The sequence below is a fragment of the Nematolebias whitei genome, chromosome 12 (assembly GCF_014905685.2).
Source record: "Nematolebias whitei isolate Nwh7 chromosome 12, NemWhi1, whole genome shotgun sequence".
In the NCBI taxonomy this organism is placed as follows: domain Eukaryota; kingdom Metazoa; phylum Chordata; class Actinopteri; order Cyprinodontiformes; family Rivulidae; genus Nematolebias; species Nematolebias whitei.
Genome location: NC_056509.1, coordinates 49,118,981 through 49,133,322, shown reverse-complemented (window position 1 = coordinate 49,133,322; position 14,342 = coordinate 49,118,981). Strand labels below are relative to the sequence as shown.

At 44.7% G+C, this 14,342-nt stretch overlaps 1 protein-coding gene across 1 annotated transcript in view; it reads right to left on the bottom strand.

Annotated features, from left to right (window-relative positions):
- LOC119417990 (myelin transcription factor 1-like protein) overlaps positions 1 to 14,342 on the bottom strand; it is a 40,801-nt gene that overhangs the window by 15,266 nt on the left and 11,193 nt on the right. The window contains exons 3-6 of the mRNA XM_037685235.1: positions 12,890 to 13,260; positions 12,578 to 12,712; positions 9,470 to 9,560; positions 2,772 to 2,882 (exon numbers count right to left, since the gene is read on the bottom strand). Of these exons, the coding sequence (XP_037541163.1) occupies positions 2,772 to 2,882; positions 9,470 to 9,560; positions 12,578 to 12,712; positions 12,890 to 13,260 (708 nt within the window). The remainder of the gene's footprint in view (positions 1 to 2,771; positions 2,883 to 9,469; positions 9,561 to 12,577; positions 12,713 to 12,889; positions 13,261 to 14,342) is intronic.

The following is a 14,342-nucleotide window of genomic DNA, read 5'->3' as shown; positions in this document are numbered from 1 at the left end:
GGAGGGCCCGACCCAGAGTCCCCAGGCTCCGCTTCCTCAGTGGAAGACGTGCCGGTGGGATTGAGGAGGTCTTCAAAGTATTCTGCCCACCGACCCACAACATCCCGAGTTGAGGTCAGCAGCACACCACTCCCACTATAAACAGTGTTGGTGGCGTACCGCTTTCCCCCCCGAGACGCAGGATGGTGGACTAGAATCGCCTTGAAGCCGTGCGAAAGTCATTCTCCATGGCCTCTCCAAACTCCTCCCATGCCCGAGTTTTTGCCTCAGCGACCACCCGAGCCACATGTCGCTTGGACTGCCGGTACCCATCATCTGCTTCCGGGCTCCCACAGGCCAAAGAGGCCCGATAGGACTCCTTCTTCAGCCTGACAGCATCCCTCACCGATGGTGTCCACCATCGGGTTCGAGGGTTGCCGCCACGACAGGCACCGACAACCTTGTGGCCGCAGCTCTGGTAAGCCGCCTCGACAATAGAGGCACGAAACATCTCGCCTCTCCTTAAAGACAGAAAACAACGTGTCTCTTATTAAAAACAGAAAACTTCTCGTCTCATCTTAAAGACATAAAACAACTCGTCTCTTCTGCTTAAAGACAGAAAATATCTCATCTCCTCTTAAAAACAGAAAACATCTCATCTCTTCTTAAAGACAGAAAACATCTCGTCTCGTCTTTCTCCTCTCTTCTTCTTAAAGACAGAAAACATCTCGTCTCTTCTTCTTAAAAACAGAAAATATCTCGTCTCTTCTTAAAGACAGAAAACATCTCATCTCTTCTTCTTAAAAACAGAAAACATCTCGTCTCTTCTTAAAGACAGGGCCGGTACCTGAGGACGGGGTTACTTGAGGATGTTGGGGGGGGGGGAGGCTTTCTTTTTTTTTTTCGTGAGCTCAGTTTAAGTGTAGAAACATTGTGACGTGTTTCAATGAACTTATCATCATCGCTCAATTTTTTTTTATTTAAAGAAAGAGAAGAAAGAAGAAAAAAAAAAAGAAGAGAAATAGATAAAACGAGAGACCACCACGACAAAACAACATGCACAGCACAATGCGACCCACAATATCACCATGAAACATTTGACATGGCACAAGGAATCATCTAGCTTCCACTACTACCCAACCTAGCGTGCATCTGTCAAAGCACCTGAATACAAACACCCGCGCAAGCACGCCCGCCACCACCAGATTTCTCCAAAAGAATGCCCAATAGTGGATGCGGGGGCCCACAGACCCGCCCCCCCAGGACACAATGGCAACACAGGGAGGACCGGAGCCACAGACACACAGCGGCCCCCAGGCCCGGAGCCCCAGGAGTCTCCCAACAGGGAGAACCACACCCCCCCAGAGAGGAGCAGACGTAAGAACCGGGTGACCCCAGCAACCACAATGCAGAGCCTCCAGGAAGCTGCAGCGACAAGCCCACAGGTCCGGCCGGCAACCCATGCCCCCCCAAGTAGATCCAGCCATGGACACCGAGCCCCAAGCCCTGAGGCCATACCACCCACCAGCAGAGCCCCGACAGAGCCAGGGCACCCAGGCCTCGCCAGGCAGCAACCAGGGCGCACCGACATACACCCCACCACCCAGCCCAGACGCCGAGAGCCACCAATGCACCGGCGGCAAGGGGGCCCCCCGCCAAAGGGGGGCACGACCGGGGGGAGTGGAGCCCACACCAAACGTGGGGCCCAAATTGATCCAAGAGAGGGGGGACCACCAAAAAGCCAACCCGAGCCACAAACAGGCACACACAGATAGCCCGACAGAATCACTGTCGGGCCGACCGCATGTACCATCTACCTGGCAGCGACCACAGGCCGGCCCCAGCCCAAGGGGCAGAGCAGCAGGGAGCTGCAGCCGAGGAGGGCCAGCTTTTCACATCAAGAGCTCCGCACCACAGGCCCGGAGACGCCCCAGCACGCCACCTACACCCCCCCCATACACACAGCACCCCCACTGCAAATGCCACACAGGAAGACCAGCCAGTGCCCCGATGAGGTGAAGCCATGCCCCCAACCACCGCCCTACACCACCAATGACCACACGTACACTACCATAGCCGACCCCCCATCGAAAGCCGGCAGCCACCCCGGTCAAAGTGCCGGCCATCGCAACCAGGAACCTAGATTAAAAGAATCGGAACAGCCCAGGGGGAACCGGAGCACCGGCCCCATCACCAACCGCCCCCAAGGCCCAAAGCCCACCCACAGCCCAGACCCCAACAATGAACCTGAGGATGTTGGGGGGGAGGCTTTCTGAGGACAGGGATTTTCTGGGGATCGGGGGTATCTGGTGATGTGGGGGTACCTGATGACAGGGTGGGGTACCTGAGGAAGGGGGGTACCTGAGGATGGGGGGTACCTGAGGAAGGGGGGTACCTGATGATGGAGGGGTTCCTGATGAAGAGGGGTGGGTACCTGAGGAAGTGGGGTACCTGAGGACGGGGGGTACCTGAGGACGGGGGGTACCTGAGGAAGGGGACTACCTGAGGAAGGGGGTACCTGATGATGATGGGGTTCCTGATGAAGAGGGGCGGGTACCTGAGGAAGGGGGGTACCTGATGACAGGGTGGGGTACCTGAGGAAGGGGGGTACCTGATGATGGAGGGGTTCCTGATGAAGAGGGGTGGGTACCTGAGGAAGGGGGTACCTGAGGACGGGGGGTACCTGAGAATGTTTGGGGTTATCTGATGATGCGGGTGTACCTGATGATGAAGGGGTACCTGATGATGGAGGGGTACCTGATGAAGAGAGGTACCTGATGATTGATGTGTACCTGAGGACGCGGTCGGAGGCTTGGTTGGCCTTGCTGCTGCTGTCTGATGAGTGAGTCTTTTCATGGACCTTTGCCATCTTTTCTGCTGCAGCGATTGGACAGCCAGAGAGACTGATGGACACAGAGACACAACAGGTACATTCTAAGTCTGCACCACAAAACACATATCCAAACTTCTTCAGTAAAGCTGAAGACTATCTGGGGTCTTCATTTTGTAACAAATTAGGCTTTTGTTCGACAGAAACAGACTTTTATTCTGCAGATTATTTGTGACCTCTTCCTGTTTCTTGTCTCTGACTGAGTCCTCCTGAATATCAGAGGTCTGTGTCACTGCCCGATCTGTTCCGGATGCCCGATCCGTACCGTCAGCTCATTTGCGCATGCACTAAAATAAAAACTTCCGGGTCACACGGATCGCCGTTGAATATGCTAGATTTAGGAAAATGTACTTGAAATAATTATTCCAGCCTTAATTATAAAGGTGTGCTACATTATATCCTATAAGCTGATTTAACACGACACATATTTGGTATTAATATATTTATGAATATTAATTAAAACATCTCTTTTTATAAATTGATTAATTTTCCTAGATAATGTTATAAATGAAACAAATTATTCTCCCAAATCATCGCCTCAAACAGCCACAATCCCCACGTTCTTTTCAACACCATTAACTCCATTTTAACCGTGCCTCACTCTGCTAACTGGGAGGTCTCTGCAGTTACGTGTGACGACTTTGCCAGTTCCTTTGTTAAAAAGGTTGAGTCGATCAGGTCACTGATTCCTCACGCCACAGCTGACCCCTCTGTCTTTGTCCCCTCCACATCAGTCTTTAACCAGTTTGAACCCATTTCCCTCTCATTTCTAAATGACGTCATTGGTCATACGAAACCCTCAGGTTCCCCTGCTGACCCCATCCCTGCATCATTTTTTAAACAAGTCCTACCCTCGATTAGACCCTCTGTTCTTGACATTATAAACAGCAGTATGGCTACAGGTGTAGTTCAGAGAATCAGAATCAGAATAAACTTTATTGGCATTGTACCGAGATACAACGCGAACATGTACGTACAGTCGTCCGAAGATGGGCAGAGTGCACGAAGCTGCAGCTAAAATAATTAGCGCGGCCTTCTTATTCTTATTCAGAATAATATTTTGCTTAGATGAGAAAAGGAAAGAAAACATGAGGAGAGACGGTATAAAAAGAAAAGATCTCTCACACCATGTCCTAGACAGGGCATGATTTGAGGCATCAAAAAACCTACCACAGCAAAGCAACATAAACAGACGTTATACATCAATCAACCTTTATTTCTACAGGTAAATCCCATTGAGCCTCGAGGACTCATTTACAAGAGAGACCTGATTTCAACAAAGAAAGATGACAACAATGGACAACAGCAACAACAATAAACAGTTATAAAAACTCATACTACAGGTTTTTTTTTTTTTTTTTTTTAACAAATAGGATGGCTAAAAGGAAAAAGGTAACAAAACAAAAAAAAACAGCTAGATTCCAAGACAAATGTATAAAACTAAAAACAGGAACATGTCTGTTCTATACATGAACATATAGGCGGTGAAAACATTGAATTTTTAAGGGAAAGTCGTAGCATAGTCCAGAGGCCCCCCCCCCCAGCCATTGTCCAGATAAGAGGTGACGTTCATCTTCAGCTCAGTTGAGGTTCTGTCACATGTCCACGGCCTTGGGGGAGGGAGGGGTGAGGAAACAGTCAAAGCATCTTTGTTGTTTTCTGAACATTCCAGGAGGAGCTGAGATAAGTCCGGCATCAAGGCCACAGTTTGGGTCAGGCAGAACTCGTAATTGTTGTTTCTGCCTTTAAAGTCTCGCTGGTACATATTCTCTGATGGAAACTCCAAAACAGCCGAATTGATCCTTTACTCCAAAAGTCGAGCTCACAGCTTCTCCAGATTATTACACCGTTCATAAGTGCTGCCAGGAAGAACACAGTCCTGATAACAGCTGCTCCAACTCCCTGTCACAGCTCCACATTCAGTCCGAGCACTGTCAAGCTTCAACACCTCCACACGAATTTGTAGACAACCAGATTCCACCAACCCAAACAGTAGATTCCAGTTGTCATCATGAATCCAATTTGTTCCTTAAAGAGGTCAGAGGGTCCTCCTTACCCTGACTCCTGTCGGGAGAAGTTGATCAATTTTGTTGAGAGACCAGCTGATCCTTCCAATTAAGAGGTATGCAGGAAAAAAAAGAGGCTTTTTAAGGGTTCACAGGACAAAAGAGCGCAGCAGGAAACGGGTGGGGGGGGGAGGGAAAACACATCTGGTTTCACCGTAGAGTAGGTAGGACAAAAAAAAAGTTCCTGATGCTTTTAAACATGCAGTGGTAACTCCTTTAATAAAAAAACCCGGACTTGACCCTTCAACCTGCTCAAACTTCAGACCCATCTTCAAACTTCCCTTTCTTTCTAAGATCCTGGAGAAACTAGTTTTCACTCAATTAAATGAGTTCTTGAGAAGAAATTCTATTCTTGAGATCTTTCAGTCTGGTTTTAAGAAACTATACAGCAGTGAAACAGCCTTAGTTAGGGTCTGCAACGACATTCTTCTGGCGAGTGACTCTGGTCAGTCTGTAGTACTGGTACTGCTTGACCTTACTGCTGCATTTGATACTGTGGACCACAGTATCCTTTTATCCCGGCTAGAACACTGGGTTGGGATTACTGGTGCAGCGTTAGAATGGTTTCATTCATACCTGAGCGACAGGAGTTTCTGTGTTAATTTTGCTAACACTCTATCTACTTCAGTGCCTCTTTCCTGCGAGGTCCCGCAAGGCTCCATTCTTGGACCCCTTCTGTTTTCTTTGTATCTCCTCCCCTTAGGGTCTATCCTGAGTAGGGCAGTAACAGAGTACTAGAGTAATCTACACATCGATTGCCAGGACATCTATCGAGGTTAAAAATGTAACGTCGAGTATCCGTAGTGACGTCATATTATGTGACCACCGTATGACCGTAGGGGGTGGTGTTGCACCGTTGCAGGTCACAGAATATGGTGTAACACCGGGTCCAATCCACCGAACCAGAACCAGCTTCCTCTGACCTTGTTTCACAAACAAAAATCAAAAAATATTAATCTCTAAACCTATAAAAAAAATCTATAGACATATTAATCTCTAAAACTAAACTTAATGCCGACCCCCCCCCCACTGTTTTAAGTTTCGTTTTTGACGTGCTGCATGTTTCTTCACGTTTGCAGTTTAATAATAAAAACTAATAGTTTGGTTTTTCCAGTGACTTATTTGCAGTTTGATAAATCGTAGGAGCATAATATACGCTCCCAATGTTTTGTTGGTCTTTTTTTTGTTGTAAATAATTACCTTTTTTGCGGTTTTATATATATATATATTTTTTGTATCTTGAGATCTATGATGTCATCAAATACTCGAGTTCTACTTGGGTTTTATTATGTTAATGTCGAGTTTAAAAATTATATACTTGTTCAACCCCTAATCCTGAGGAAACATGGTCTTTCCTTTCATCGTTACGCTGATGACTCTCAGATTTATCTACCTTTAAAACCAAACAGTTCTTGCTCCATCCACCCTTTGCTAAAATGTCTTGATGACATCAAGACTTGGATGGCTGCAAACTTCTTGAGCTTTAATGATCAGAAGACTGAGGTCATTGTGTTTAACCCAAGCTCTACCACTGTCACTGATCCTGTAAACCTGGACTCCCTTCAGCCTCATCTAAAGCAGTCAGTTACCAATCTCGGGATAGTTTTAGACTTTGACTTTAAGTTTAATAAACAGATCAACTCTGTTCTACAAAAAAGCTTCTTTCAGCTAAGGCAGATAGCTAAGCTCAAGTCTGTCCTGTCCAGATCCGACCTTGAAAAATTAGTCCATGCATTTATTACAACCCGGCTGGACTACTGTAACTCGCTTTATGCTGGGGTCAGTCAGGTCTCTCTCTCACGTCTCCAGCTCGTCCAAAATGCTGCAGCTCGGCTACTAACAGGAACTCACAGGTTTGAGCACATTACTCCGGTTCTGTCCTCTCTTCACTGGCTTCCTGTGTGTGTCAGAGTTGATTTTAAGATTCTTCTGCTGACATTTAAGTGTGTTAACGGCCTTGCACCCTCATACCTCTCCGACCTCCTTCATCCTTATGCTCCTTCTCGGGCCTTGAGATCATCAGACCAGCTGCTTTTGGCCGTACCAAAAACCAGCTGAAGCTCAGAGGAGATCGGGTGTTTTCAGTCGTGGGCCCTAAACTCTGGAACAATCTGCCCATCAACATTCGACAGGCCACCTCAGTCTCTGCTTTTAAATCTCTCCTAAAAACACATCTGTACTCACTGACACATCTGTACTCACTGACACATCTGTACTCATTGACACACCTGTACTCACTGACACATCTGTACTCACTGACACACCTGTACTCACTGACACATCTGTACTCACTGACACATCTGTACTCATTGACATTTAACAGTGTGATCTCATTTGGTATTTCGTTGTTGATGATTGTGTTCATCCATTTTGCTTTTACTCCCTGACATTTAATGCAGGGTGATTTGATTTAGTATTTCATTGTTTCTCATTATATATAATGTTTTTATGCTTTTATTCATGTTGCTGTAATATGTTGTTATTAATATTTGATGCTGTGATCTTTTTTGGTAAGCACTTTGAGAAAAGTATGTGCTCTATCTCCACCGATCTTCATGTTGCTAATTTACGTCACTCGTATTTTTGTTAAAATCATTGACATATTTACATCATTGATTAAAATGATCTGCAACTTCACCACTGAGCGGCGCTGTTTCACCATGGAAATTATTCATACTGTATCTCACAGGGTTTTCCTCCTTCAGTCCAGGCTGGGGATCAGCTCTAAAGCAGCCTGTCCAGTTGAAGTGAACCTTCTCGATCATTTGGTGCTGACGGTGACGGTCAGGTTAACAAAAATGTGGGTGGGGTAGGTGAAGCACCCACACTTGCCCCCACCCTCATTCGCCCCACCCTGGGCCCCTGAGCAAGGCCCTTAACCCCCATCTGCTCCCTAAACACGTCTCTCTTGAAAATGAGTTCTCGTGGCTCAATGAGACTACCTGGATAAAAAAAAGGGTAAATGAAAAAAAAAAACTTCCATCCATCCATTAACTTCCGCTTATTCCGAAGTCAGGTCGCGGGGGCAGCATCTTGACCAGGGAGGCCCAGACATCTCTCTCCACAGCCTTTTCCAGTTCTTCTGCGAGGACTCCAAGGTGTCCTGGGTCTTCCCCAGAGTCTCCTCCCAGTTGGACATGCCCAATTAAATCAATTTACAGGATATAATGTAGCACACCTTTATAATTAAGGCTGGAATAATTATTTCCAGGACATTTTCCTAAATCTAGCATATTCAACGACGATCCGTGTGACCCAGAAGTTTTTCTTTTAGCGCATGTGCAAATGAGCTGACGGTACGGATCGGGCAGTGATGGTCTGATTAGTGACATGAAGGGTCTGTGGGGGTGGCCATGATGGAAACAGAGAATGCTGGGTAAAATAGAAGACCTAGAAGCTGCTGAGTCACTGGTTGTCTTGGTGATTCCTGGAGCAGACGGGGAGGGGCAGCACCCAGCAGGCAGAAGCAGAGTAAAAAGTAAGCCTCAGATAGACGGTCTGGTCCTCGGAAACCTTCGTCTTTTTTCAAAATTTATTTTGATAAATCAGAGTCAAAAACGTTGTTTACATAAATACAGCAGTTTTATTGCCAGATGTAAAACAAAAGTATCATACAGTCATTTTAAAACGGTCGTTTTTGACCCAAACTGTCACATGTGCTGAGCGAGGTGCACTTTCTCCGAGGGGGGAGGTTGTAAAATGAGCTGTGCCTTAAATTAATTGATCTGTGATTAATTCTAATCAAGTCAAAGTAATCACTCAACTTCGTATTCAAACTATTTTATCCCAATTAATATTCTTTGTTATTTGTGTTTAATATTTTAATATTGTTATATATATCTTATTTTTATTATTTATTTTTGTAATAAAACTTCAAAGACAAATTCATTCATTACAAAATTCCCTGTAATGAACGTTTTATTTCAGTGACTGAGTTATGATTCTTAAAGGGTGCATAAATAAATGAAGCTGTTGTTGGTCAGGAAACTGACCTGCTGCCTCCTTTTAGCAGAGAAGTGAATTCAATTCAGTTTATTCATAAAGCACCAAATCACAACAAAGTTGTCTCAGGGACTTTACAGGAACATTCACATACAGACATGAGTGAGGCGAAAGTATCACCCTTCTTCCCCCTCACTCACATTTTTATAGAAGCATGCCTCAAACATTTGATCGGATACAGTGAAACTGTTGAATCAGAGGCATGGAGAGAGTTGGTCTGGAGACATTAACCTGAGTTTGTCTCTTAAAACTTTTGAAAGAAATGTTTCTTGTTGAATTTTATGTTCAGGACCAGACAAGTTGTGGATTTTTATAAAAATGTACGACTTTATCCCATTTGAAAATTGGAGTGTTGAACATCCATCAGTGATGCTGGTGAAGGTCCTGAGACTGGAGGAGCAGCCAGTATCAGCTACCTCTGGTTAAGGGGTGTGATCTAATGGGAAGGGAAGGGGCTTGTCGATGGTTACCCTAACCTGACTCACAGGCCCCACGTGTCGGAGGAGTGGCTGGGAGAAGTCCGTCCACTCACCTGCGGTGCGAGTTCCTGTTGCTGTTGACGTGACCTCGCCCAGAGCAGCCAGGAGTTGGACACTTCAACACATTTTCATACATCGCAAGAACTTTGAAAGACAAGAGAAGGGGAGAAGGATAGAAAGGGTAAGGAGCAGACAGACATATGTTGGGCGTACTCAGATCACTGCACCAGAGCCAAACAGAACAGATCAAGGGTCAGTTCTTCATGTTTGAGCTCTTTAAGGTCCTTTGTTACTTTTATTCTAACCAGAAGCGTTTCAGTAGGTTTTTAAAACCCAGAGGTGGTTTATATCTCGTGACCTAAGTGGTTCACAGAAACTGTAAAAGGAAAAGAACCAACAGGATCTCCATGGACAGCTAATGGAAGCTCCTAAAGGTTCTGGGAACTCTCAGTCAAAAGAATGAAAACTGGACCTATGAGTGGAGCAATGTCATTTTATTTGGCTTTAGTTTAAATGACCCCTCCCCTTTTTGGACCCCCCCCCCCACCCCCCCCCCCACCCCCACCAAAAAAAAAAAAAACTGTGTAAAGCTACTGGTATCAGAATATTATACCTAAAAATGTTTGTGGTGAAGTATTTATCACAGTATTTATTTATTTCTAAGGGATTTTAAACATCTGCTAAGTTCATGTCAAAAACCATTGCAGACATGTTCCTGTTCTTAGTTTTCTACATTGCTTTATAATGTAGCTGTTTTTGTTTCATTTTTATATAATTTATTTTATTTACTTTTCATTTTATATGCTCTTTATATGATTGTCTCTTGTTGTCTGTAGCTCCTCTGTGCTCTTTGTTTGAAACAGCTCTCTGTTGTAAATGAGTCCTCGAGGCTCAATGAGAAGAACGTGGATAAATAAAGGTTGAATTAATAATATTTCTAAAGAAAAAAAAATATTTTTTTCAATATTTTAAATTTCTTCTCAGAACAGAGAGGAACAATCAAATGAGAGAGTTGTGGCTTTATTTCAGTTGCAGAGAGGAAATGAATAAATCTGCTATTTCCCTCTAGTTTGAAGTCACCGTTTCATAAACAAGCAGTTATGTAGAAGTCGTGACTGACATACTTTTACTAATGTTAATTTTTAATTGTTTTTGACAAATTTTAAATTGCATTCTCTGTGATTTTTGGCAAAGAAACTGGCCACTAGGGAGCCTCTGGTTCAGGGTCCAAGCCCGGGTAAATGGTGAGGGTTGTGTGTAGAATGACTGTTGTTGTGAAGAAGAGCAAAAGAGTCAAATCAGAGAAGAAGACCAAATGGTGGAAGATGAAGAAGGAAGAATGTTGTGAGAAATTCAGAGAGGAGCTGTTAAAGGCTCTGGGTGGTAAGAAAGAGCTTCCAGATGACTGGACTACTACAGCAACAGTAATTAGAGAGACAGGTAGGAAGGTACTTGGTGTGTCATCTGGACAGAGAATGGATGATGAGGAAACCTGGTGGTGGAATAGAGAAGTGCAGGAAGATGTTCAAAGAAAGAGGTTAGACAAGAAGAAATATGACAGAGAGAGGACTGAAGAGAGGAGACAGGAATATAAGGAGATGGGACTTAGTGCAAAGAGGGAGGTAGCTAAGACAAAGCAGAAGGTGTATGATGAGTTGTATGGGAGACTGGACACTAAAGAGGGTGAGAAGGACTTGTACCAACTGGCAAGATGGAGGGATCAGACTGGAAAGGATGTGCAGCAGGTTAAACTTACTAAAGATAGGAATGATAATGTTGTAACAAGTGAGGAGAGTGTGACGGGAAGATGGAAGGAGTACTTTGAGGAGCTAATGAATGAAGAGAATGAAAGAGAAAGAAGAGTAGAGGTCATAGAAACTGTGGACCAGGAAGTGGGAAAGATTAGTGAGGGTGAAGTCCAGAAAGCTCTGAAAAGAATGAAGAAGGGGAAGAGGGTGAGAAAATGCCAGAGGAATGGAGAAGAAGTGTGCTGGTGGCCATTTTTAAGAACAAGGTGATGTACAGAGTTGTAGCAACTACAGGGGAATTAAGTTGATGAGTCACACGATGAAGATCTGGGAGAGAGTTGTGGAAGCAAGACTTAGACGAGAGGTGACTATCTGTGAGCAGCAGTATGGTTCATGCTGAGAAAGAGCACCACAGATCCATCTTTGATTTGAGGATGATGATGGAGAAGTCAAGAGAGGGTCAGAAAGAACTCCATTGTGTCTGTGGATTTAGAAAAAGTATCAGACAGCAGGACTTGTATCTGTGACTTTCCTTCCCTCCATTGATCACGGTGACATGATCTACATGAACGCTCCTACAAGAACCCTGCAGATGTTGGATGCTGCAGATGTTGGATGCTGCAGATGTTGGATGCTGCAGATGTTGGATGCTGTCTATCATGGTGCACTAAGATTCAGAACTGGCTGTAACTACCGTACCCACCACTGCACCCAGTATTCACTGGTTAACTGGTCACCATTAACTTCACACAGACTCTCACTGGTACATTTTCATCTCACCTCTTTGAGTAGCTTCAAACATCTGTTAAGTTCATGCAACAACCAACGCAGACATATTTTAGTATTTTACATCGCTTTATAATGTAGCTTGTTTTTATTTTGTTTTATTTCACTACTTTTATTTACTTTTCATTTTATATTATTTTGTTGCTGTTTACTGTTGTGTGTACCTTACAGGTATCTGTGGTTTTGCCTAAAACAGGGTTAGGGTTAGCTAATTAACATCTAACTATCTAACAGCTATTTTTCAGCCTTTTTTTTAATTATTAATTTCAGCTACTTTTAGGTAATTTCCAAATGTTGTGCTCATTTCTGTTTATCTAAACCTACTTCAGCAAAAAAATAGTACTGTTTTCTTCTGGTAATTTATGCTTTTCTTCCATTTCGGCTGTTTTCAGCAAGTTCTTCTGCAATAAGCATTCACACTGCATTTTTGCTGGAAGTGCAACTTCTCTAGTTACTTCAGTAACATGATTTCTGACTCTAATGATAATAATAATAATGACTTTAATTTGTAACACACTTTTCATTAACAAAAATCTCAAAGTGCTACATGATTTCTGACTCTGAGGGAACCATCTCACTGAAGCGGCTCAGCAGACAGCTGAAAAGCTGCTGAGCAGCAGAACTTACTCTCAGGAGGGACCCGGTCTTTATGGGGACACCCGGACAGGCTTCGATGATGTGGGTACAGACCCGTCACATGACCGGTACCATCACAGTCTGGGGTTGGACATTTGCTCTCCTTCTTCTCCCCCCTTGAAGAATCTGGAAACAAACAGGAAAATGAAAATGATGACAAAATAACTAAAAACAAAGCTGAAAGTCAGTTCTCTGATCTTAGCTGACTTTGACTGGTGGATTTTAGCACTGACCAGTGTACAGCTACACAAACCCAAACATAGCAAACTGGGCTGCAATGATGGTTAGACAAGGTGTTTCTACCTTTTTGGAAGTATGCTCTCTTCAATCCATCCTGATGTATACTTGATCTGCGCTCTTCGGCAGTGCCATTTAGTCGGTGATGATGATGGTCTTGATGGGGCATTGTATGCTCCAAGGCCATCCTGTCCCTCATGACCTTTGCCCTCTCAGACTCCAAGGCAATGGCCTTCTCTAACAGTGACAGGTTTCCCTTGGCCATGTCGAAGGTGTCATCAGAGTGGTCAGAGGCCACAGACGTAGTATCCTCGTCGTCGTCCTGGCTGCAGCTGTAGTCTCTGGAGGTTGGGCTCAGCTGCTCGTCCAGCTTCACCAGGTTCATAATGTCGGAGTAGCAGCGCTCTTCCTGAGCTCTTGGCAGACAGGTGTTGTATCTGAGAAACAAAATCAGGGTGAGGGATCTGAATATGTTCCTTTATGATGCTAATCATTAAAACGATCACTGTCTTTCCATTATCTTCTGCTTGTTCTGGAGTCAGGTCTCAGGGGCAGCAGCTTGAGCAGGGAGGTCCAGACATTTCTTTCTACAACCACCTCTTCCAACTCATCTGGGGGGACTCCAAGGTGTTCCCAAGCCAACCAAGAGACATTGTCTCTACAGCATGTCCTGGGTCTTCCACAGGGTCTCCTTCAGTTGGACATGGAGGTAAAATCGTCCTAGGGAGGCACCCAGGGGGAATCTTTACTAGATGTCGGGACTCCCTAAACTGTCTCCTCTGGATGTGGAGGAGCAGCAGCTCTACTCTGAGTCTCTCCTGATAACTGAAATTCTCACTTTATCTCTAAGGGAGAGTCCAGCTACCCTGCAAAACAAATCCATTTCTACCGCCTCATTCTTTCAGTCACATCCCAGAGTCTGTGGCCATAGATAAATGGCAAATGGACTGCACTTATATAGCACCTTTCTATCTTATTTCAAGATACTCAAAGCTCTTTACAAAAATCTGTGCCTCATGGACCCATTCATACAGCTCTATACTAGATCTCTACAAAGATAATTGAACAAATCGTTCTAAAGACACTAATCAGTGTTTTATCACATTCATACACTGATGGACACACATCGGAGGCAATGAGGGGTTCAGTGCCTTGCCCAGGGACACTTCGGCATGTGACTGCTGGTGGAATCGAACCCCCAACTCTCACATGGTAAAGAGTTGGTACGGCAAAGACTGGTTCATCCCAAAGATCCAGTCCCCCGGCACAAACAGAGTAATGTTGTGTATGTTGTTCAGTGTCAGGAGGGTGATCAGTCTTACATCGGGGAAACTAAACAGCCACTGGCCAAAAGGATGGACCAGCACAGAAGATCAACTTCATCAGGCCAGGACTCTGAGGTCTACACTCATCTCCAGGTCAGAGGTCACTCTTTCAGGGATGAAGATGTTCACATCCTGGACAGAGAGGAACGATGGTTTGAGAGAGGAGTAAAGGAGGCCATCTTTGTGAAAAGAAA